This window comes from Scomber japonicus, chromosome 2, assembly GCF_027409825.1.
Source record: "Scomber japonicus isolate fScoJap1 chromosome 2, fScoJap1.pri, whole genome shotgun sequence".
NCBI classification, from domain to species: domain Eukaryota; kingdom Metazoa; phylum Chordata; class Actinopteri; order Scombriformes; family Scombridae; genus Scomber; species Scomber japonicus.
In genome coordinates, this window is record NC_070579.1 from 12,929,208 (window position 1) to 12,955,068 (window position 25,861).

A 25,861-nucleotide genomic window follows, 5' to 3' on the forward strand; every position below is an offset into this window, starting at 1 on the left:
GTTTCAGGAGGACAGAAACACTTAAACAGAGAAGTTAACAGAAGTTAGCGGCAGAGACTTTACATGAGGACTTCTGCTCTCTAATAGAACCTGTTCATCAAAAAGTTGTAGTCTACTGCACCACTGTTGGTTAAATACTCCACTGGGCACCTTTAACAATTTGGGGAATAACTTAAACACCACCTTCTCCCCTTCTCTCAGACATGTTTTGCTCTTTCAGTGGCCTTTGAAGAGCAGACAGGGTCTTGAATAATAATTATCATACACCTTTCCTAATTGTCTTCACTCTGTAAGTATTTTTACCGCCATACAGCTACAACATCTTATCTGCATTTCTCCTCTGTGCAAGGTGAATACATTAATAAGCTCAGAATAACAATTTACATCATTGAAAAAAAAAAGACTCTAGAGGCAATTACAATCAGCCGAATGAACATGCACACACTGTTAGAGACTAGCTGAACAAGTCTGCAATATGGTGGCTTATAGCATGCTAATACTTTAAACATGCCCTCTCTTACGCTCTCCTGTAAACACTGTGGGGGAAATTGGTTACTCTTTAAACAGTTGGCGGCAAACAGTAATTTTTCATCACTTCTAATTGATATAACCTATTATTAACACAAGGTAACAGGGGCAATTTAATAAATTGTAACAGGAAGTCATTCAACCCCTTTCCACCTCTACTCCCGCATTACCTGCAAGGTCCTTCTCCAGACAGTATTTACTGAGTGCCTGAGAGACTACAGAGGACCAGTTAGAAATTCAGCAGGCGACCAGAGAACTGTTCGAGTGTCTTCTTGTGTAATAATGAGCCGGGCCCAATAAGGAACCAGAATAGGCCCTATGGTTGTGGGTAGCGCAGGAATAGAACATCAAAGGCACCAAACTCAAAGAGGATGGGGTATCAACAGCACTGGGAGGATGTTAAGGACAGTGTTTGAAAGTGTGTGTGTGTGTGTGTGTGTGTGTGTGTCTGTGGATCAGCCTGGGGACTTCGATGTTTTGGTTCCAAAGATGTCTCAGTGGAAAACAACAATTAAGGATAGATAACAAGTAAGTGCGAGTGCAAGCACGCAGAGATGTAAGCTAATTCCTCCATCCGGCGCTGTAATGAGAGCATTCAGTGATAGAATGAGCAGGAAAAAGCAACAAAACAACAGCAGCAGCAGCACCACCACCACCATCATGGCACATAAACTCTCCCTGAGGCAGGTTGGAGCAGGCTGGTGCAGACACACTGAGAGAACACTCTTCAGCATTTCAAATAGCCCTGTGATAGCTCGGGAAGGAGTGCACACAAACAGTGAAGAAACACCCGGGAACACACTCCATACACTGGTAAAGCCTCATCGTAGTGCTGCGACTCAAGCTGTTAGGGAAGTTGGAGTAGTCATCCAGTCTGACCACCATCACCTGATACCATAATTACAGTCTAGGCAGCGAGGAGTGGATGGAGAAATGGAAAAGGAAGAGGCACAAAGTGAATGGCCTCCTGCTTCCAAAGGATGAGTGGAAATGATTCTTGAGGATGAATGAAGTAAAGAATATATGCCTGATGGCTTCAGAAAACATTGGCTGTTGATGGATGGAGGAAGGAGGGGACGGGAGGGGGGTTTGACAACAAGAAGAATGACAGATGAAACAGTAAAAATGGTTGAAGAGAGAGACAATGGGAAAACGGCACACATGAACTTGAAAGCACGATGGTAGAGTGAGCAGACAGAGAGAACTTCCTGCTCTGTCTGTCTGATTAGGAGGCTGAGATCCTTCATTTCTGCAGTGATTATGATTACTCTGCTCTCCCTGGTGACTTCTGGTTTGTGTTTTTTTTTGCTCCACAAACCTTTTCTGATTTTTTTTTTTTTTTTTTTAACTCCGTCCTGTGCTCTAATTCCCTGTTGTTTTATTTGAGAATGCACTGTATCCTCATCTATGTCCACTCTTTTCCCCCAAGGATGCATAAACATCACACGTTTTTTTACAGACTGCTTTAACTAATTCATGTCCAACATGCCATCCTAGACAACATTTCCATGTATAGGGTGCGCTAACAGTGATTTTTATTCCTGTTTTCTCCAAGGATGCTTGAGATGGTCTAATTGACTGTTCACTAAGCCTGCTTACTCATTGTGACTATGCCTGTCAAGCTTTCCGGCACATCTGCTGTCTGGCACAGCGCACTTTACAATGATCACATTGACAGATTTACTTTCCTCAAAATTCTTAGTAATTTTTTAAACAATGGGTCCTTGATTTCAGGCAGGGACAGACAAAGGCACACTTGTAATTTCCAGTAGGAGACATTTGGATTTGCTGGCTGCAATGACAGCTGTGGCTAGAATTTAGCTGATGCTAATACTGCATATCACAGGCAGAATCCTCACTAGATGATGAAGACATGCTATCGCAGTGTAGTTAGTTGCACTTAGTCTGCTAACTATTTAAGTATAAGAATGTAAAATCAAATATTAAATGGTATTTTTAAAAATATGTTTCACTCTTAACATCTCAACAGGCTTTCAGGATGAGTAATAAATGATATATTTGCCATAGCGTAATGCTATCTGGCTGGTGGTGCTGGTGTGTAAACCGTAAACACGTGTGTACCTTTCAACAGTCCATGTGGTCAGGTTATGCGGGATGTCAGCGCTATGTGTGGTCCAGTCCCCACTGGGCAGCTCCTTGATCTGAAGAGTGAAGTATCTCAGGGGGGACGAGCCTGAGCCACCAGTCACCCAGTGGAGGCGGAGCTGGCGAGATTCAACCCCATCCTGAGGAACAGACAACTTCCTGGGTGGCTGGGGACGCTCTGTGAATATGGTGAGGAGGTTGGAAGAGGGGAGATAAAAAAAGGAGAGTAGGAGGAGACGATAGACACAGAGGAGAGATGAGAGGGGATGAGAGAGAAGGTAGAAAAAGTGATGTGACAAGGATGGAAACCGGGGGAATTGAAGAGGAAGCATGAGAGAGAAAAAAGAGAACAACAAATTAAAATTTCTAGGGCAATTTTACATTCAGAAACACATTCTACTTTTTAGCACTTCAACTTTGTGTGGCTGTTTTCAATATGATTATATCAGTGCGTCGCTATATTTTCCTTCATCAGATTTGGGTGAAACATAGATAAAATCTTTATAAACTCTCTACTTGTGTTAAATGTTCATTTATACCCCCAAAACAAAGGAAAATGCCATAATGTTAGCGGATGAACTCAGTGAAACAGATGACCATATAAGGAAATCTGTCACAAGTTGATGTCAGTTAGGGCTGAAAGTAAAAAAAGGTTGGTGCTTTTTACTCACAGCGATTACTTCTACATACAGTTACCTCATTATTTGACACTCTGGCCACGTTTAATAACTGCCACAGTAACATTATATGTATGACTGGAAGGAAGGGAAAGCGTAAATGGTTTAATAGCGTAATAATTTTAATGAAACAAGACATCTCACCTCAGCGGCATCAAAGAAACTATTTCTTAACAGATTGCTGGTGTGTGTGTGTGTGTGTGTATTTGTGTCTTTGCTATTCAATTAGGAGATGAAAGATGGCTCTGGGAGTCAGTGTCTTTGTACAACTGTGTTGGCAATAGCTGTGTCATTAGAAGACATGAGTACACACATGTCTGAGCACACACACATGCATGCACACATACACTCACACACACACACACACACACACACACACACACACACACACACACACACACACACACACAAACAAAATCACATACGGTTGGGGGCATATCTGTTTAATTTCAGAGGCATCAGGTTATCGATTAAGCCCAGAAATAAAGGCATTATCGATTTTCTCTGAAGTTTAATTAATCCGCACTTATGTTCTCAAACATGCGCACAAGCACAGACACACACACACTGACACACGCACACACACACACACATATACACACAAGCCTTCATTCATCCTTATCACAAGTAATTTAAGTCAAATCTGTTTGTCTCCCGTCTTCCCTCTTGCCCTTATTCTTCAGTCCCTTCAAGATTTGATTATTCTCTCCCTCTTTTGTTTTCCTGATAGCATCTGTGTCTCCCTGTCTGTTCTCCTCTTGTTCCATTCCACAGTAAAGATCATGTTCTGATAATAAACTCATAATTGTCAGAACAAGAGCTGCCCTTTCAGCATTTACTCGACTGTTTACCGCTAAGCAAGAGAGAGGAGAAGAGAGGAGTGAGGAGGGGGGGGGGGAAGAATTGAGAAGGCAGAGAGGTAAAATAGATAACAAATTGGGGTGTTAGAGAGAAAAGATAGGTGTGTGGGGTGGAGGGTGGGGGTGTGTGAATTCTGCTAAATTTGCTTTGTTGTCCATTAACTCATCAGTTATCACCCTCTCGGAGACAAACTTTAGCATAGGCAAATCTCTAGAGCGAGTAGCAGCAGTTTTCTTCCAATTCATTCCAGCCTGTGCATGCAATTTCACACACACATACACACACACACATACACACCCACATTCACACTCAAAAAGCCAATTTATGTTTTCTGGGGATTACGTTGGTCTCTTCAGCATCATCAGAAAGAAATCTCTATTAGGCTATTCTGTCTATCTCGCAGTGAGAATGAGCCATTATGTTACTGAAGTGGAACAGAGAACCACAGAATCCTGCTCTAAAGAAATCCTGATAATGATGCTGCTGATGTTATGATATCTGATCCAATTAAAACGCACTACACAAGCTGATAGCTCCGAATACACTATCTGACATCATGATTCCAGGTTTTCATAAAAATTCATCTCACTGTCGTATTTTAATGTAAGGACTTTTGTAGCATTTCAACGCTTTACTAGGCATACACGGTGCTGGCTGACAGAGAAAATGGGAGAGAACGGGATCAGGGATGACATATATCAAAGGCTGTGAGCTACATTCAAAGTAAAGTTATTCATGCGTTAGCCTACTGAGACACCAGACCCACTGTAACTTTATTCTTAAAGCGATGCTTCTCTTTGGTGAGGTCGGTTTTTTTTTTTTTTTTATAGTTGAAGAGTGGTCAAATCTCAACACCACCACAGCAATTAAACCATTTCCTCTATATCTCTTAGTTAACTGATATTACCCTGCTCACAAAATAAATCAATGTTAACTATGTTTACTATTTGATTGTATATGTAAAGTTTGATTTTTATAATAATTGATATGATACTTTTCCATAACAAAACTAATATTATCACTACTAGTTATTATTAGTAGTTTATATCTAAAAACAGAACTTACAAAATAACAAGATAATAATACTTGATGCACTATATTAAAATCAAATACATTATTATGACAAAAATCCCATTATTTTATATCATCATGAAACAATATTTTGATAAGAAAACTGCTAAAAGACAACTCAATTAAAATTATGGCAAATCAATTATATATATATATGTGTCTTTAATGGTGCTATAATCAGTATGATTATGGCAATGGATCATATGACTACTTGTGTATGAAATATGTCATTCAAAGTGAAAAGTGGACAGATAATCAGTAGCCAAATGTACGATTCCCCTCAGCTCAATGCAGCGTTCAGTGTCTTTAAGCACATTGTTTTGTTTCCAGCCTGTTTCTGCTGCCCTCTAGTGGTACGAATCAGGTAATGATAATGTACTTCATTTCTCACCAGTGTTATTTTGAAGCAGAATCTTCGGATCTTGATTAAGTCATTTTTAGTCCTGAGTCTACACTAGAAACAGTCAGAGGAGATGTTTTTCTGTGGCTCACCAGGGACAAACACTGCAGTATAGAGCTTGGGGAACACATTATCATATAACAACATTCATGACAGGACTCAGCTTTTATCTGTGTGACTAACACATGAATGGATTGATGTACTATACATTCATGGTTGTTATGCAGTATTTTATGGCTTTTATTTCCAGCTTTACAACGGGGAGTGGTATTGCATCCTAGTAAACAATAAAAAATGAATGAGTGGGAACCTCCTGTTTTGTTAACTTGTAAAAGATTAAAATTTAAGTAACTCTGATGCACTCTCTTCTTGTAGAGACTGAGAGACTGTCTCAAAACCCCTTTTAAATAATCGAGTAATATAATTTTGCCTCGCTATGAGCAACCATAATATACCACACATTTCTGTAGGTGTATTCTGGTTAATTCAATATTACAATTATTCAATCTTTTCAAGAAATATCCATCTTTACAATGTGGTTCTTCATATTTGTTAACATTAATGTTCAATGTTCAGTTTTATCTTCTCTTTTGATCCATCAGTCAAAAATACGTCATCAAGTGTCCTCAAAAATAGCACCTGTAGCAGTAGTAGCTGACATCTATGGCAGATTAGCCTTTGACATACTCCGGCTCAACGCTTTAGGCATGTGCTGACCTACTCAGTAAGTTTACTGTGAGTAAACATGGAATACAGTAAGATCATTTGGCATCAGTTAAAATCCTAGCTGCTGCATCCTGAATGAGCTGAAGACATGAAAGCGGCTGATTAAATTGAAAGCTGGAGAGAGGTGTAGAAGGCAGATAAAAGCATCTCAACCTCCAGATCTGTGGAGGGTAAAAACTTGACTTATTTTTTCCTAAATTGAAGTAAACATGACTGCATGCTACTCACTCACTCACTCACCTTACCTCTTTAAAAATCAAGGCACTGTAAAAATCTGTTCTATCTTTCCGGCCATGGACTGTGCGTTGGAGGATACACTTTCTCTGCTACAGGCTTTTAGGAAGAGAACTGTCTTAGCAGAGTTACAGTCATCGCTAAGCCTCCTACATCTCACCATACTGTAGACATGTCTTGTCATTCTCAGTGTTAAACTCCTATAATGAGGCCATTAACTGCTAAAATTAGACCAAGGAAATTAAGCAACATTTTTCTGCCCTAAAAGACAAAAATACCATAATTGCAGTGTGCTGATAGGACTGCCTCACCTTCTGTGCTGTGCTCTCTCTTTCCAACCGCTGGCATTTCCACATACTGACAGTTAAATTTTCTTTCTTACCTACTTATCTGTACAGTTTTCACCCGCCCACAACAGAGCATGGTGCTATGAGAAAGTAGCCAGTGTCGCTGAACAGTTGGTGAGGATAATTTTTTCCCTTACTAGGCCACATTTTTAGGTATTATTTTAACCAACAGACCCCAACATCTATATAAGCATGTGTATATGTGTATAAATCTATGTTTTCAACCATGACACTAGATTACAAAGATCCAAACCACATATCACAGTCAAAACTCATTTTAAACATGTATTTTTGTTTGATTTGTGCAACAGTGATATTAGGTTTATTGTGGCAATACTTGGCCTTTATTATTTATTATTTATTTTTAGCCAAGTATGAACCTTTTAAGAGATTCAGTCAAGCGCAGGAACAGTTTTTGGTTTTGTGTGGAAACTGCTGATATGTTACAGGAAAGGAACGCCGCCTAGCACTAACAACTTAATCATCCTCTAATTGGCAATATTTTCATCAACAACATAATAGGTGTCTCACTGTTCTTTTAAATGCCAAATGATCATTTTAGGTCTCAAGAATATTTGGTCCTTGAAAATCATTATGTTAGTATTGAGTTTGGGAAACTGGCTTTTAAATGCTTTGCTCCACACAAGTGGGACAATCTGCAGATGCTTTTAAAATTAGACAAGCTAATCCCTTTTAATCAATTTAAATCCCTTCTGACTGACATAGAGTAGTGTGAATGCATGTTTTTTTGAATTGATTTTATCCCTTATGTTGATGTCTTTGGCCTGTTTGTTATATAATCTGTTGATACTGCATTATTATATTGTTTTATGTACTTGTATTTTGTATTTGTCGGACATGTATGCTCCAACTTTTGTATGCCTTCATATGTTCTGTAGTCAGAGCTTGTTCTCAATGACCATCTGTTTAATAAAGGTTACCAGGTCCTCTGCTCTAAAAACCTTCAATTTCTAAAGATCATTTAACAAACCTAGCTGAGCTGCCCCTCCCCCCTACCCCCCCCCCCCCTTTTTTTAATTGACTACTGTTGCACGGACCCCCAGGTAGTCTCTGGACTCTCATTATACCAGGAGTGCAGGAGTGCTAATACATAGTGACTTCAATATCTACATTTTTTGCCAAGCAGCTGCTCATGTGCTGGACTTTCTAAATGTCATTTCGTCTTGTTCTGAATGTAAAACACGTTGAAAAGATAATGTCATACTTTTCATCTTGTGCTAATATTCGCTGCCCAGTTACAATGGATTATGTATGTCCAACCACAAACTATGCGTTGCTGAAGCACTGATAACCTGTTCAAGCTCCACGCCTAAAGCTCTTACTTGCTTTTTTTCTCCCTCTAGCTTTATCTCTGCAAGGACTTCACACTGACCTCAACTCATTAAATCTCTATGTAAGACTGTAGAGATCATAAAATCTTAAAATGTTAAAACTTCACCTAACCTTTCTAGACTCTTCTTGCACCAGCAGTTTGGATCTACTATAAGAGATTACTTAATGTGACAAAGCTTTGGATCAATTTTCCAATCCATGTGTATTTATTTCGACATTAAGAGGAAGATATTTGAAAGTCTATCTATTCAAAACGCTGCACTGATATAGCCTTATACATATTGAAAGGTTCATTGGTCACTGTAGTTATTCCTCCTGTCCTTGCAGCCACAAAGAGATCCTTTCAAAAGTGATTTCAGCGTACTTGATGGGGGACAAAATGTGCAAAAGAAAAAAAAGGTAAAGTTCAGCAGAAGCTAAAATGAGGCTTCAACCATCAGAGTCAAGTCAAGTGGGGATACTTAAGTTAGTCTTTTTGACAGTCCTCATTTGTCTTTCTGCTTCTATAGGCTGCATTTCCTTGAGGGACAGTAACACAAAGAGGATATTTTACACTAAAAAGACAGCAACTTTGAAAAGTACTCATTTGATTTGCCTTATTCAGTTTTACAAAGAAATCTCTCTTCATGCCCGGTGTGAAGAGGAGGAACAATGACAGTGACCAACCAACACTCTCAGCTAACATATGGGCATGTGAGCATTGCAATACTACAGCCTTGAAAAATGTTAACATACCCTTTAAGGTGGAAAAAGAGGACATTTTTCTGTCTAATTCTCTTATATAAACCTTATGAAAGGCACAGCTGAAATTAATAACATTAATCAAGTCACTCCTACTTTATACTGGCTTATTACAGTATTTCATGTCTAATTTGGTTTATTAAACACATTTAATTTTCTTATCTATCATTATAATTGAAGGTGAATTTCATTACAGATTATTACATTTCTGTAGTGTGAATGCCACAGCAGATGGATGTTATGTATACTGTGCACTGTGCAGTATAGTGGCCTGCATTAAAAATGATGTTTTTACTTGTCATTAGTCAAGGCTTCCCAGTTTATGCTCCACTGACTCCTGTTGAATTATCCAGTGTTTTGCAGAAGTCATTTTTTAATATTTAAAAATGAACACACTTCACTTGTTATACAGTTTTCATTATTATCTAATTAAAAAACCACACAGAGTTGGTACTAACATATTGAATTTAACCCTGTAGATAGTTGTCACAGCAGCATAGCAGGAAAAAACAAATGTGTGACTGAACCAATTAAAGATGACTCCTTTCCATTCAGCAGTGCTAAGAAGCACCACAATGCAGAGCCCTGAAACTGACACACAACTGTATTGCTGTGTTCAAACAGAAAATGTAAACTCAAGGTCCACTTAATGGCTTTTTTTTTTAAGCTTGAAGTTTCATTTTATCCTCAGAGAACAGAATTAGCTCAGTTGTCATGGAGATACTGCATTTCTAACGTTACTAATCACACTTGTTGCTGCTCTGACATGTCAAAGTATTACCCATGAAAAGCAACAACAAAGTTAATATCTGAAAGCGGTGTTTGATACGGTTGATCTACACTTGTGCTAATGCTGTTCAAACTTTCACTCAAATAACTGTGAACAGCTCAGATTCATCCAGAACTCAATTGTTTTGTGAGAGCTTGAGACTTCATACAGATACTATATTTTTAAGAGGAGTGTTTATCATTGACGTGGCTAATGAAATCCTGTGTTCTTTACCTCTACGTTCGGTGGTAACGACCAAGGCTTCCTGTTCTTCACCCCAGCCCACGACGGTGCGAGCGGTGAGTCGGAACACGTATGTCTGCTCAGGAGAAAGTCCCGTGACGGTGAACTGGCGACCGTTGGAGCCCACCTCCACTGTGGTCCAGTGCAGGGGGTCCCTGCTGTCCAGGCGGTAGGAGATCTGGTAACCTAGTGAGGGACAGAAGGAGGAATGAGGCATCTGAAACAGTGTGGAAGTCTCTGTGTGTGTGAGTGTTTTGTGGCCTACATTAAAGCCCACAGGAATCAAAAGACAGAATAAGATAGGAAGTCTGACAACTCTCTATTTCCCAAAAACATCTAAAAAAAACTACAGGGAAATCATAATTTTGACATTTAACACCAGTACAGCAAACAGCAAAGCTCACATACTGACATTCTCAGACACGCGTTACATCCCCCGCAAATCTGCTAGACCAGTCTCTGTCTCTCCCTCCACCCTGAAGCACTGTGCTGATCAGCTGTCTCCGCTGCTCACAGATATTTTTATCACCTAACTGGAGACATGCCACGTACCAGCCTGCTTCAGGACCTTCATCATCACTATCATCCCTGTCCCCAAAAAACACCAAGGAGCACATGATTCAATGAATACAGACTTGTCAACCTCACCACTGTAGTAATGAAGCCTTTTGAGCACCTTTCACTATCCCACCTTAAAACCATCATGGACCTACTCCTGCAGTTCACCTACAGAGCCAACAGGTCAGTGGACGATACAGAAAACATGCCCCCCCCCCGATGTAAAGGTCTCCTGGACCATCAGCACCAGTTCCTCTCAAGGCTACGTTGTTTCTCCACTTCTAAGGTGAGCAGGAAAGATCATGGCTGACCCCTCCCACCCCGCTCCCCTCCAGCAAAGGGCAAAGCCTGTCAAGACCCTCCATGATGTCTATATGCATTATATTAATGTTACATCCCACAGTCTTGCATTTGCATATCTGTAACCTTTGATCAAACATGGCATGCTACATTAACGCAACTTGTATGATAATAATACATTGCATATATGTCTACTCCTTGTCAGTATTTTGTACATTTTATCTCATTCACTTCTATCTAATTAAAATTGAAACCTCTTCTCACTTAAAATATATTTTACTTTTTTTTTCTTAAAAAATATATAATCAAGGATTACATAATTATATGTATATGTTTGACTGTTATGCACCACAGCACCAACACTTGGCGATAAACCTGATTCTGATTCTGATGAAACCATATAGCCTCTCTTCTGTCCCCTTGGCTATGACCCATGGTGTACACGGTTTGTGTCTGTTCCTCTGCCTCATGTGCAGTAGGCCATGTAATAACACTAACACCCTTCAACACACACACACACACACACACACACACACACACACACACACACACACACACACACACACACACACACACACACACACACACACACACACACACACACACACTCAAACCACTGATCCCGGACCAAGCTTTCCACAGGCCACTGGCCACTCACAAAGGCTCTCAATATGAAGATTGTATAAACACACACATCCGCAAAGTCACACAAACACAGTGTGCGGGGGTGATTGGTTCACAGTAAGACTGTCAGGATAATAATCTGCTCAGAGGCGCCTAATCTGGTTGTGCTGGTGATAATCTCATCAGATAGTCTGATTGTATGTTAATGTGAACGCAGTGTATGGAAGATTATTGGATAACAGCTAGATCACAAATCCTCTCACATCTAAACAATTGGGTCAGAGCACTGCGTTCTGTACTGAATATCATTAGGATGTTCCTGTTATGGAATACATGAGGCTAAATCTCCATTACAAAGTGACTATGTCATTTTAGTAAAAGCCTTTCTCTGTTTTCCACATAACGATGTAACATGTACCATATATTTCACACAGCTTCCTAGTTTAATGCTTCCTAGCTTTAGCTGCTTAATTCTACCAGCCTTGTATATGTTAATGAAACATTCAAAGCAATGGTATCACTACTACCTAAGCAACTTCTAAATTACTACTTTCTTTGTACTTCAATTGTACTACAAGTATTTCAGAGCAGAAAGCTTGTCGGTAGAGCTGGCACCCTGAGCAGAGTATGTAGTGACTGAAGGTGGTAACCATGTATTGTGAGTAAGTGTCTCTTTTCTTCTCTCTCGTCACAGTTATTTAAGACTAATCACTAGGGTCGCTACAGGAAATATAATGCTGTCTACCAATGTTTTAAATCACATGGCTCCATGCTTAGTTTTACCTTTCATTATGATACTCAGGGTTGTTAATTCATTTAATCACCATCTCCAGGATCACTGACTAACATTGACTTCCCTTCCAGTAAAGCTCTGAGACACTCCTACTGTAGGAAGTGATATAAACCCTTCACCTCTAAACTACAACTGAGCAGTAAACAAACAGACCACCTTATGTAAGTTAGAATAAGGACATCACATTGACTCTTATGACCTTAATTAATTTGTCTAATATTTCATGGTCGAGTTGTTAAGTGTGTAATTATTTGATTTGCATTGCATTGGTATTTAGTAAGCTCTGAAGATGCACTAAATGCCAAGATTATTGAGGTGTTAGTTCATGTAAACAAGAACAATGATTACTTGATTTGTTTTACAAATGTATTTATGGCTGTAATATTTTCTTAATGCTTTTCTTTTCATACATAGAAAAACACATCCATACATTAATGATTCATTGCCACACTAATTAAGTTCATCCCCAGTGAATGCTCTAGGAGCCATTGAAGTTTTTCATAAAGTATGTACAATACATGAATTTTTATAGTATACTGTTTTGCATCTAGTATTAAAAGATCCACGTTCTTTATAGTCTTGTACTAACAGATAGTGATGCAATGGAAGTATTGCATCAAACTGTGACTTCATAACGCCACTGGCAATTCAATTTCAGAGGAAGCAAAAGGTTGTGTTAGTGTGAGGACCATTGCATTGAGGGACAGTAATGTACATTTAAAAACTCACTTAAAATACAACTGTTTTATAATGACTTTTTTGGAGCATATTCAATTTTGTGACTCTTACTTCGTGCACAAACTATATATTCAAAAACCTGCTTATAATTAGTCTGTAGTATGGCACAGGGAGGTGTGTATTTGCCGCTGGGATGTTAATGGGCATGCCGTTTTATATTCATAGAGACGTTGCATAAAAATACAAATGCCTTACTGCCTTGTGCCAAATTAGATTGTGCACCTTCTGTGGACTTATTTCTCCTTTGTCCACCTTCTGCGTCAGTGCCCCATGGGTTGAGAACCCAAGGAGAAATGAGGCAGTCATGAGTATTAAAGAAACCGGCACACTAAAGTTATTTGTATCTTCATAAACACACGCACACACTCACACTCACACTCATACACAGTCTCCACACACTCAGCAAGGGCACAGCAGGACTGTGCATTTGTGTGTGTCTGTGTGATCGAGAGAGAGAGATTTGCCCTCCCACTCATCCTTCTGTCACAGAGTGGTGTCGCACTAAATGTCCTCCCTCTTACAATACAGTCACACATCACTCACACTGTCCTGCTCCACTCCATCCCCCACTGAGAGGACAAATACTACTCCTCTCTCTCCCCTTGTGCAACATAGGCACACACGCACACGCACACATACACACACACACACACCTGTCCCTCTTCTCACCTCCATACATCTCCTCTCTGCAGTCTCTCCCCTTCTGTTCTATCCGTTTCCACCTCAGCAGCTCTCACATTCTTCTCCCCCTGTACCTCGCTTCTCTTCCTCTTCATTAATCTGTTCTCTCTGATTCATTCTGCACGCTGTGATTTGCAGTTTCAGAAACAAGTGATATGTGCAAATCTTAGCCTGTGTATGAGGCTACGTATGCATTAGGAAGGGAGTCTTGCTTCAGCAGCTATAATAGCCCTTATTCTTAAGTACAAACTTGATGACTGACACTCATACACACACACACACACACACGCATATAAACACCAACAAACCTCAGCAGTGAAGTGTAGAGTAGAGAGAGCTGACCCTTGTTTGAAAGCTTAGAACAGAATCAGCTCTTTTCCATTCACGGCTTTTACTTCTTTCCTTCCCTTGAAAGATCACAGCGGTACGTGTGCGTGTGAGTTTCTGTGTGCTTTTTTGTGTGTGCGCGTGTTAAAAACTGCTAACTCATTCCCTCTATAAGCCGAGCTGTGTCCTTCAGCAATTGAAAATAAATCTATTGTCACTACAAGAGGAAAATATCAGATTATGATTTAAACATTGTTCTCAAAGCTTTGCTTTCTCACATGCTTGTATGTGTGTTTGGTTTTTTGTACCTAATATGATGCCATTGGGCTTTGAGGGTGGCTGCCAGACCACCCTAACTGATGACAATCGAACGTCTGGAAACACCATCCTGACAGGGGGGCCTGGGACTGGAGAGAAAAATAGAGAAGGGAGTTGGCAGCAGAATAAAATCATAATAATACGCACAGAATAGCAGAAAGAGGCACAAAAGGACTCCTTCAATACTGTAATAAGAAAGAGAGTATCTCAACATCAGGCACTTACTTTCTAATATGCAAGTATAACAGCACCAGGATTCATAGATGTATGAGCATATGCATTCAGCACACACACACACACACACACATATAGAGTTAGCGTCTTATACATTTTTAAGAGGCACTTCTATAAGTCATAAAATAGAAAATGTAATTTTCTCTAACCCTCACACTTTCTCTGTCTTTGTTCCTGATAAAAGTACATGTTCCACACCACCAAATTCACGTCAACGTGAGTGTGTGTGTACAGTATGTGTATGTGTGTGAGTGACAGACAGGATAGAAGTTCATTATACATTGCCGGGAATTGACTTCCCTGTTCTTGTTTCATCCTGAAATGAGAAAAACTTTTCAAACGTGACACTGTTTGATGGAGGATGAGTGTGTATGTGTGTGTGCGTGTGTGTGTGTGAACCTTTCTGTATGTGTGTTTGTTAGCAAATGTGTGTGTTTGTATCTCTGTGTGTTCCTGTGTGTTTTATTATTCAAAAAGACCAGACCAGGTTGTTGGAATCGTGAGATATCCGCCATGGTTACCAGATCTCTACATCTGAAGAGATCTGCACACATGGTTCTCAAACACAATGTGTGGAGGGGGTCTGAGGGGTGAGCTGATCCCTGTGGATGGTCAGTCAAGTGGGGAAAAAGACAGGGTGATAGCTGTGCTGACAGCAGAGGTGTAAAGAGGTGAAAAAAAGCTACAGAGGCGAGAACGGAGCAAAAGTGTTGATCAAAGTGCTGAACAGAAAGGTCAGTGGTCAGTGATCAGACCGAGAAAAAAAAGAGATTTTACCATCTTCTTTGGTTCTGAGGAGTATGGGGTTGCTGGGAGGACCGTCACCCAACCGTGTATATGCCTGCACCTGCAGCACATACATGGTGTATTTTTGGAGGACCCCAAGGAGCAGCGACACACTCCCCTCTCCTTCTGCCACCTGAACACTGGGAGGACCTTCTGAATCCTTCTCTTTGTACAACACCTGAACATAGACACACACAAATATGTCACACATGGATTCACATACACAATCAAAAATAAGGATAGAAAGTGGACTTTGTCAGCTCTCTGAGTTTTGTCTCTTCTTCCTTCATTTTTGCTAGCTTTGAAGAATTATGCAGGCTATATTTTATACTTTTATTATTGTCAACATATCCCCTGAAAAGACCGAAACCAACAATGAGTTATCGCTCTCTCAATACTTTCAGACTCCAAACATGTTTATAGTACTCAGCCTCAAGCTTGTTTACTCCTACCAAATAGGTAAATCTTGAAAAATGGGTCACAAATATGCAGCTTCATTAAAAGTCTAAAAATCTAAATAATTCCCTAAACCTCTGGGAAACTTTTACTCCAACAGGTGTAAATCATGGATTTATCTGGGATGTTTTTGGACATATTTGCATTTATTGGACAGCTGAGTGCAGAAGCAGATAGGAAACAAAGGGTGAGAGAAGGGCTTGACTTGCAACAATGGAGGCCTGTGGCACAGATGAATGAGATTTTTAAAAGATTTATCAGACTTTGGCTGCAGAGGCAATACTTGGTAGTAGAAAACATTAATTGCTGGTGGTGTTATTCTTTTTGTGGGATTTGTTAATAATAAAATGAATGCATTTGTGAATAATGAAAAACACAGAAGATCACCAAAGTTTACTGTAACACCTACTAAAATTTATTCTGCATATGAAAATTAACAATAAACCAGCGCTCACATCTAAAAGAAAAAAACCCCAAACAAAACAACTCAGCACACACTGTACTTTCACTGGTAATAGTACCCAATTTAAATATGTGTCAAGATCTGCCCTTTCTCCTTCTTTCTCTCTCAGTGTTCGTGAGCTCCCCGCCACACTTGAAACTATTTTAAAGGAAAATCAGTCAGTTCTTACTCTAAGGGCCTGATGTACTAAAGGTTTGTGTGTGTAAAAACGTGTGCAAACTTGACATCACCTGCAAAAAAGGCGCAAGCTGATCTACTAACGCAGCACACTGAGGTTTACGCGTTTCAACTGTGTAAGATAATACGCGCTGTCCATTTAGCACGTTTGCCGTAATGAATATGTAATATGGGGCGTTTTAACCCCAGTGTACAAAATACAAGGAGAAAATGCAAATATGTTATTTAGCACGCACATTGTGATTTACCAAACCTGAAGGTAATTTTACTGATGGAAGCTGCGTCTATAAATAATACCTTTTGAAGGGCAGGTATTAACCGTTACTGTAGAGAGGAGGAGACGGAGGCACAATGATAGAATACGCACAGGACGGAGTTTTTCCACCTGTGTTATAATTTTGAAGTGGAATATTTTTGGTTTTACTAACAGCATTGACTTTGTCACAAATAATCTCCTATATGTCGGTTTTTCTGGTAATATCTGTTTTTGTTATAACTCAATATATTTGTTAACTTCTTCCATTAGAACCTGATCACATTTCATTTTGCGCTTGCAGCTTTCTGCTCGTCCAGACTCTCCATTCAGACACGCAAAACCCTCATTTACATACTGCTGTCTCCACCCTGTTGCACCTGTTTTCATTTATGCAGATATTCTTAGTAGATCACCCGCAAAACGCACACAAACGAAATGCGCAATCTATTGCACTGTGCACGCAATTCAGTACCCGCTATTTGGGATCTTAGTAAATCAGGCCCTAGGTGTCTAAAAACAGGAATGGATAGGATGAATGCATGACAGTAGGCAGGAGAACCATTCAGCGTCTACTAAAGTACTGAAAGTGTTGAAGAGCTGCTGCTGGCAGCCATGTCCCCTCTATTAACATTGTAGACATGCTGCTCAGTCTGATCCTCAGGAGGGCACAAGAAAACACAGATAGGGAGTGTGATGTGCTTTGAGCACAGTGGATTATATGACCTGAATTTTACACATTTTCACAATAATAATCGGTGCTGCTTCATATTACAGAGTCACAGTCCATTTTTTCTAGTACATCTGTGTATTTATAAAACAATGATGTCACACAACTGAGGATAAATCCCCTCGCTTTATAGTTTTTGCTCTGCTGTTTTGTGTTTGGGTAAAGATTAAAAGGGATACTTAGTTTCACTTCCACATTAGCAAAAATATTTTGCAAGGGCTTTAGTTTTGTTAAATTTTCTTTTGAGCAAGTAAAGTATTGTTGAAAAAATACAGGCAAACTGGTGCACGTCTCCACTTTATTCCCAAATCAAACGAGGAAGTGGAGTACATTATAATAAATCCCCTGAGGTGTGTGTATGTGTGTGTGTGTGTGTACATGTGTGTGATAGTCCACAAAAAGCAGGTGGCACCATGTTGAGTGTAAAAGAAGAGCTGTGACTGCCAGTAAGTGGTGCACTCAAGCAAGTGAGTGCACCTTGTACCTAACCATCAGCAGTATTTATCCAGCTCTTTCTTAAAACTCTGCACAACAGGATATATCAACTACGTCACCATCAGTATGTTGCAGTGAAGGTAGAATTATCCAACTTAGCTTAGGAAATACAAGAAAAGGACGAGATCAAATTAGACAGATGTGGATAGATTGAAGGTTATGTTGCAAGTCTGGTGCTAAATGCTAAATTGTAAACATATTCAGAGCATGCATAACTTCCTTTTCCTTACAGTATGTGACCATTTATGTTTTAAATTTAAAATAAATAAAGGATCTTCCAATACCAAGAGGCTTTATAGATTACGGTCCGTTTTTCACATAAGGAATAATTCATTGTTTCTACTACACCGAGCTGAAAACTACAGTTTGAGAAAGGGTAATAAACATGAAACACTCATTAACTTGCACAGAATTACAAAGTCACGCCCAAATGTACTTATTGTAGCTGGGTAGCTTTTAAAAGCAGCAATGTTGAAAGAACAAACTAGGGCAGTTACAGGAAATTACATCATATTCATCTCATATCAGATTTTTGTGTGGATGCCTGTGCCTGTGTATGCGTGTGCGTGTGTGTGTGTGTGTGTGTGTGTGTGTGTGTGTGTGTGTGTGTGTGAGCGCGAGTGTTAAAGTGTTGGAGGAAGTGATAATGGGCTGAAGGGGTCAAGTGAGAATGCCAGGGTAGGATTGTGTGTGTGTGTGTGTGTGTGTGTGTGTGTGTGTGTGTGTGTTTGAATGTTTTATACACCTTATATCCAAGTATGACTCCGTTCTTCTGTGCCTGAGGGAGAGCAGACCATGTGAGCAGGATCTTGGAGGAACTCACTGCCTCAGCAGTCACATTCACCGGAGATCCAGATGGAACTAAAGAACACACACACACACACACACACACACACACACACACACACACACACACACACACACACACACACACACACACACACACACACACACACACAGAGCTCAGTGCTACTTCACTCTCTGGACCAATCTTCGATTTTATCTCAATCATCTCCCTCTTTCCCTCCCTTTCTCCATCAATCTTCCCCTCACTGAAATAGAGGGAGAGTGTGGAGGGCAGAGAGAGAGGGCAGGATGAGAACAGGCTCAGGGAGGTAATCTGAGCACTTTGATGCTCATCCATCTGTCTTCTAACGCCCTGCTAATACAGTATTGGCCAGACAGCTCTGTTGGATTTGCAAATAATGTACAGGAGATTACAAGGTCTATGTTCATACCAGATTCTGCTGTGCGTGCACCAACAGTGTTGCTCCACGGTCCTGGTCCTATGGAGTTGTAGGCCTGTATATGGACCTTATACTGGGTCCAGGGATTCAGACCTTCTACTGTGGCTTCACTGGCTCTACCTTCACCCTTCACATCATCGATCCTGTCTTCCCCCTGGCCGTCTGTCCTTGACACTCGAAGCCGGTAGCCGACAGTCTCTGGGCTGCTGTTGTACTCTGACTCTGGAAGAGGCTGGAAGAAAATGAAAAGTGAGAGGAGGGAGAAAGAAAGGAGTTTATATGGACGTTTTAATCCAAAATATAATTCTTGTTCTACATGAGCACACGTGGTGAAAATAATTCTAATGTTTTTTTTGTGAGTTTGTTGACATTGTCTATATGCTGTATGTTTACTCCAGGTCATGTGCTACTCACCAAAAGATTCTGGTTTTGTGAGAATCAGAAATTCTTTCTCAACAGTGACACTGAGCTGCAGTCAATATCCTGTTATGTCATGTGCGTGCTTGTTTTTGTTGGCAGTGTGAACTTATTGCAGGTGAGGTCTTCCTCGCTCACACTCATAATAACTTAAAATATCTCTAAAGGGTGTTTTTTTGGTTACAGATAACCAAGAAAGTGTTATTTTTTTATTTTAGTTTTATTACAACCCATTCACTCTTTGAATAGAGAACTTTTAAGTCATTCAATGTTACAAAACCCTGAAAATATAACCTTGCTCTGCATAGCACCAAAATCTGAACTCATGTCTGCTTATAAAATGTCTTTGTTATTTTAAGGTTCATTTCCATGGCAGATTTTTTTTAGATTATGCAGTCTGTTCCACAATAGCTTAATAAATGAGGGCCAGTGTGACAGTCCTGAACTCTGCAAATATCTTATAATGTGTCAGCACTTGGCCAACTTGTACCGCAACTGCACTCGGAGAAATTAATTAATTTTGACTCTGATTAATGGATGAGGTATCGATGGGGAGATAGAGTTGAGAGGATGATTGAGTGAAAACCCAAATTTAGGTATAATTGTGGGTAATAAAAAGATAATTTGGATAAAACACATAGAAACGTGTTTGTTTTGTGAAACGATAAGACACAGTCCCTCCTAGACTAGGCATAAACACATCACATTTCTATCATGACACAAACAAAGGCCAGTGTAGCCAAATATACCGACAAGGCAAGTTAAGAACCTCTGCAAACTTAAATATTTATCTATTTCATTACATTTTGATGACTAAATAGGCAACAACCAAAGCTTATGTTAAAGAAGAAGCATCCTTGGTTATCATTTATATAAAGTTTTTGACTGTTAAAAACTAAACTGTCAAAAACTCAACCGATCGGCTTCATTAGGAATGTGTGGATGTAGTTTGATCAGATTTAATTGACAGCTCTGGAAACATAAGCAAAGACTTTTTTTATTCAAGTTTCTAAACTTTGATTGGTTTCTGGAAAATATGTGATATCACCTTTGAGCCTCACCCACTTCAAACTAGTGAGAAATGCCAGAACCACAACTCTAAAGCAGAAATATTTCATGTGAAACAACCAAACTTTTTGAACTTTGGCAGAAAATTGTGGGATAAACGTTGAACTGAATCGACCATACATGAGCTGGATTTCAAGCTTAAGACCCACAGTGTGATATAAACAAAGACACCACACAAGTAAGAAAAGCATTTTTTTGCAGCTCATGAATATGGTTATTTATGTCATGGTTTTAAACTATTTCTTAAAAACCTTTTACATTTTTCTCCCCTTTGACATCCCATCTCCTGATCCTTCTCTCTCTATAACCCTCCATTCCCAGTCTTTTTCACCCTCTGTTATCCTCTTTCACTCGCTGCCACTCTCATTTCCTGTCACCCCTCCTGCTTCTCTTGTCTATACTTTTTCCTTTGTCACCTCCTTCTCTTTACTCTGCCCCGTGACCACCCATGTCATTATACATTACTGACACATCCACCTATTATTCAGTGCCCTGAAATCACGTTAGCAGGAAGTTCCGTTTGCTTACAGTATGTATTTTCACAGGCGATTTTGACTAACATTGCACAGTGGCTCTGTACTGCGTAACAGATAAGGAAGTGAGACACCCAGCCATTTTAAATACCCCAGTGATTTAGCCCAGCTTAGCATTTAGGAGCCATAATACAGAATGTCACATTAGCTTTATTACCCTTAATATGCAGCTTAGAATAATAGCCTTCGCTAAAACCATTGTGATGGTTCCATTACAGCAGAAAACCTAGCATAGCTCAGGCTGGGCGCTAACATGCAGGTAAAATCCCATTAGCATGCTGCACAGGTAGCCTGTAGCGCCTCAGTGTCTGTGTCTGATTTGACAGGCTCTTTTTCTCATTCCAACTCTTAAATGGAAAATACTCTGCTATCCATTTATGTTATAATAGAAGAGGGGAAGGGGGAGTAAAAGAGAGAGGGAGGGAAAGAGAGAGAAGGACGAAGAACAGGGAACGAGAGCAAAAGAAAAGACAGTAAGGAGAAAATTACATTGCAGTTTGCGCTGCTAGCGGTCCACGCAGTGAATGGGAAATGTGACAGATTAGTGTTAGCACTGATAACCAGGAGAGACACTGATTACAGGCTGTCAGCCACTCAACCTGCTCAGTGCCGCTGCTGGTGAGCACACAGGCACACACATATGCACATACACACACACATACACACACACACACACACACACATAGATATGAAAATAAGAGCAGGGCATAGAAAATCCCCATCCATCAAATTAGTGGTGTTTAATGAGTGTAAAGGGGCTGAGTGAGGTTTTAAGGTTTTGCAGAGTTAAGTGTGTACCAGGTGTGTTTGTGTTCCTGTACCTTCCAGTTCAGGCAAAGGTTCGTCTGTGTAGCAGACAGCAGGGTGAGGTTGGTGGGGTGCGTGTCAGGGGCAGCCTGTAGGGTTTGAATCAGCCTGGTGGGGGCGCTCATGGGACTGGAGCCAACAATGTTCACCTGCTGCATCCTGAACCTGTTGAGAAAAGAAAGTAAAGTAAAAAAGGAGTTCCACTAATTTCACTCATCAAGATCAGGTTACTCGTTATGAGCAGTACTAGTCAGCCAGCGAGAAGATGGATGGTATCGTATAAAACCTGAGTCTGAAATAATAAATCAGCTTGATATGGAGACTGCAATTAATAACTAACAGCCTGTGTTACAAACTGGAGGTGTAGTGTTTACCAGGCAGGAGGGGCTAATGAAAAACACTATCCAGTTGCATTATGGGGAATGTAGGATCCAGTGTTGACTCCTACAAAAAGTCAGGATATTTTGGTCTTGGTTTTCCTTTTTTTTTCTTCCATCTTTCTGGAGTCCCCCAAAATTATTAAAGTGAAATACAAAACTAAAATACTCGAGGACCCCTTTAAATACACCAATAAAAAAAACGAAAAAGCCAGTTCATATCAAATGAGACTAACCCTGGTCAGCTGAGTGGTGTTTGTTCATCATTTGTGTACCAGTACCTCATATTTATGCCTGGTTTCACTGTGTTTCTATAGATATGACATTTTTAACTTTTTTGATTTACTAGTTGGACTGTAATGCTGTCAAAGTCACCTAGCACACAAAATGGGTCCAACTGCATTCAAAACATCACGGTGCAATCTTAAAAAGACAACAAGACTTCACATTAAAACAATTCTGGATTATTTGTGCTCACATCTAATTAGGGAATTTGTAATATTTGTGTTATTTGCTTCCCAACTAAAACATTTAATAATTCAACTCAATAGCATCCTTCTACTGATGCGCTCTACTGGAGGATCTCCCAAAAGGCTGCTGACATACTGTTAGGCTGTCTGAGGATGCTACACAGTCACAAAAAGAAATATACCTATGGAAACCTGTTGACATACACGCAGCCATGAGGGAGAATTCACTACTTTTTGTTACTTCTAAATGTAACCATGCGGGTGTGAGTGAAAAAAAAAAGTGTGATCGTGTAGAATGTGCGAGAGACTACATCTATGAGTTCTCTACCTTGTATTGGGAGATAGAGAGCAGGGTGTAAAGAGGGACTTTAAACGGGGGATAAGAAACACAGACAAGTGCATCACTTCATCTAATGTCCCAATGGTGTCGCCTGTGACAACATAATCCCTGTGAGTGTACAACGTGTGCACATACACACCACAATCACTTTACAGATGAAGGGAGAGATAAAAAGAGCAAGAGGCAGAGATAGACAGATAGACAGATAAATACAGCACGTACTACAGAGACAGAAGAGGAGAGGGAAAGAGAGAGGAGGAAGGCTTGCTGTTGTTCAGAGTGGCGATAGATCACGTTTACAAACTGTGGGCTCCCCACGGCCCTTGAGCAGGGATTACTGACACCCCTCTCTCCCCCCTCTATTTCCCTTTCTCCTTGTCTCTTATCCCTTTGTCTTCACTTTAATTCTCTCTGCTGCCCTTCCCGCTTTCTCATCACCTTTCTTCTCCTCTTTCCTCATCTCTCTCCTCCCCTCTCCCCTCTTCTTCCCTCCAGCTGGTTGCAGGAGGGTAATAAGGATCTGCATGCAGCAGCTGTGAAGGTGCTGACAAACAGAAAAGTCTCAGATGGAAGTGTCTCTCTGTGTGTCTGTGTGATTTATCTAACTTCACCTGAGTCTTGCAATACTGCAGAAACTGGCGAAGAGTGAGATGTGTGTGACTGAGTTTGTGTGTGTGTATGGCAGGGCTGGTATACAGTATATATTCTTGTGTGGGCTGTGTGTGATTGCTGCTCACCTGTACTGAGTGAATGGGCTGAGGTCAGGGATCTCTAATGTATCTGCATCTGGCTGGTTGTCTTTTTGGTAGACAACTCTCCACGCCTCCTCCTTCCTGTCCTCCTTTACTACCTGTTAAAGTACAATATTTTGTGATAGAAAATTGTTTTCCTCCTGCTGTGTTTCAGGATTATCAGGCATGAAAAAGAAAAGCACACAAACACAAGCACACGCACCTGTCCTTCCACAATCCATCGTGATATGGCTGTCTTTCCATCAGGACCAGGGCGGAACATAAGTGTCGCAGACCGAGGGCTGATGTTGGAGATGACTAAGTTGGATGGTGCACCAGGAAGTTCTATGAATAGAAAACATGAAGAATATGACTTTACTTAAAAATACAAAGAAACACTTTTGCCATCATGCAGCTATTTCACACTAAAGATGACTAAGCTGAAACACCTGTGCTTGTTTACAAGTTAAATGAAATAAAAAGAAAATACCTAATTGGGAACCCATATATGCATAATGTCTCCGCGTTGCATTTAGTGTTGCTTGAAATGACCAGGGCTCAGCCAGTGTTGCCTTTTAAAAATCATCGAATCATCGTACTCAAGCACGGTACACTTGCACTTACACTAGCCAAATAATCCGGACTTTAGGGGGCAAACATGCTCGGGCGCAGTATGATTGCCTAGTGTGAGTGCGCCCTAACTGATTTGGGTGTGTGAACCACTTTTTGTGCTCTGGACCCCATCTCCACCATGCCTGTTGGTCATTTTTTACCTCTACATCATGCAGCTATTACCAGCAGGTCCCTTTCTACACCATTGCATTTGATGTATTCTTCTTACAGGTATAAAGAATATGTATTGAGCAAAACCTGTGGGATTGTTTCTCTTATAATAATGTCATTTATGAAAACAAAAGCAGTCTGTGTACTGTGTTTATGACATTTCAATTTAGCTATTACAAAGCTTTTGAAATAAAATCACCTCTACTTGCTGGTGCTGCAGCATCAGGTATAACAGGCATTTATTTTGCAAAGGCTAATGTTGTTTTTTCTCTAAGAAAACATCATAGCATCACAATATTGCACAAAAAAACTTTCAAAAGGATGGATCAAAGGAAATAAACAACACATAACAATTATACAAAGACTTCTCCATTAAAGGATAAAAATATGAAAAATGCCAGAACTGAAAAAAGTGTCAGGCCTGTAACATGGCTTATCTCAATTACAGTTGCAATAACATTGGTAATATAAACTGAAAAAGAAAGAAAAAGAACAAAATCATGACTTAAGTACAAAAAAGGCTTTAAGGAGCCAAAAATTGCCTCCAGTACTTTTTCCTAATATGACCATATGTCCATGCTTTGTCATAAAAAAAGGAAAATGAAAGATTGTCCACAGCAAAAAAAAAATGTTAATTTTACTAAAGCACAGGCACTTATGCAACAGCTGTATATCTCTCTCTGACAGAGCAATTTATTTCATATTTCCAGGTCGACAATACAATGGAGAGAGATAAATCTGTACACCAGTGGAGGCGAGAGGTGAATTAAATGCACAGTTCACTAAAGTCCATTTAAGCCCCATAACTGTCTTTGTGGGCTGCAAGCCTCATAAATTATGTTTGACCCGTTCTTATTCTTACATTGTTCAATCTCCATGGTAATAATGAGTGACAGGAAACAGGCAACGTGGCTGACCATTCGTGGCAACCGAAATGGCACGCAACCACTCAGGAGGGGAGAGAGAAGCTGAAAACACCTGATCGCTCACAACAAATCTCCGTCCCACGTTACATTTACAACCCCTAAAGTATGAACAGATCCGGGCTGAGCCAAAAAGACCTAGCTCACACATATTGTCATAAATTCAGTCTAATATA

The 25,861-nt window shown here is 40.1% G+C and overlaps 2 protein-coding genes across 2 annotated transcripts in view; both read right to left on the minus strand.

Annotated features, from left to right (window-relative positions):
* The window catches only part of foxk1 (forkhead box K1), a 230,364-nt gene that overhangs the window by 104,065 nt on the left and 100,438 nt on the right, over positions 1–25,861 (minus strand). The gene's annotated exons all lie outside the window — the stretch shown is intronic.
* LOC128377369 (protein sidekick-1-like) overlaps positions 1–25,861 on the minus strand; it is a 242,410-nt gene that overhangs the window by 17,356 nt on the left and 199,193 nt on the right. Inside the window, exons 23-31 of the mRNA XM_053337318.1 lie at positions 24,203–24,324; positions 23,986–24,098; positions 22,076–22,226; positions 19,228–19,468; positions 18,735–18,850; positions 15,407–15,593; positions 14,386–14,484; positions 10,048–10,242; positions 2,611–2,812 (exon numbers count right to left, since the gene is read on the minus strand). Of these exons, the coding sequence (XP_053193293.1) occupies positions 2,611–2,812; positions 10,048–10,242; positions 14,386–14,484; positions 15,407–15,593; positions 18,735–18,850; positions 19,228–19,468; positions 22,076–22,226; positions 23,986–24,098; positions 24,203–24,324 (1,426 nt within the window). The remainder of the gene's footprint in view (positions 1–2,610; positions 2,813–10,047; positions 10,243–14,385; positions 14,485–15,406; positions 15,594–18,734; positions 18,851–19,227; positions 19,469–22,075; positions 22,227–23,985; positions 24,099–24,202; positions 24,325–25,861) is intronic.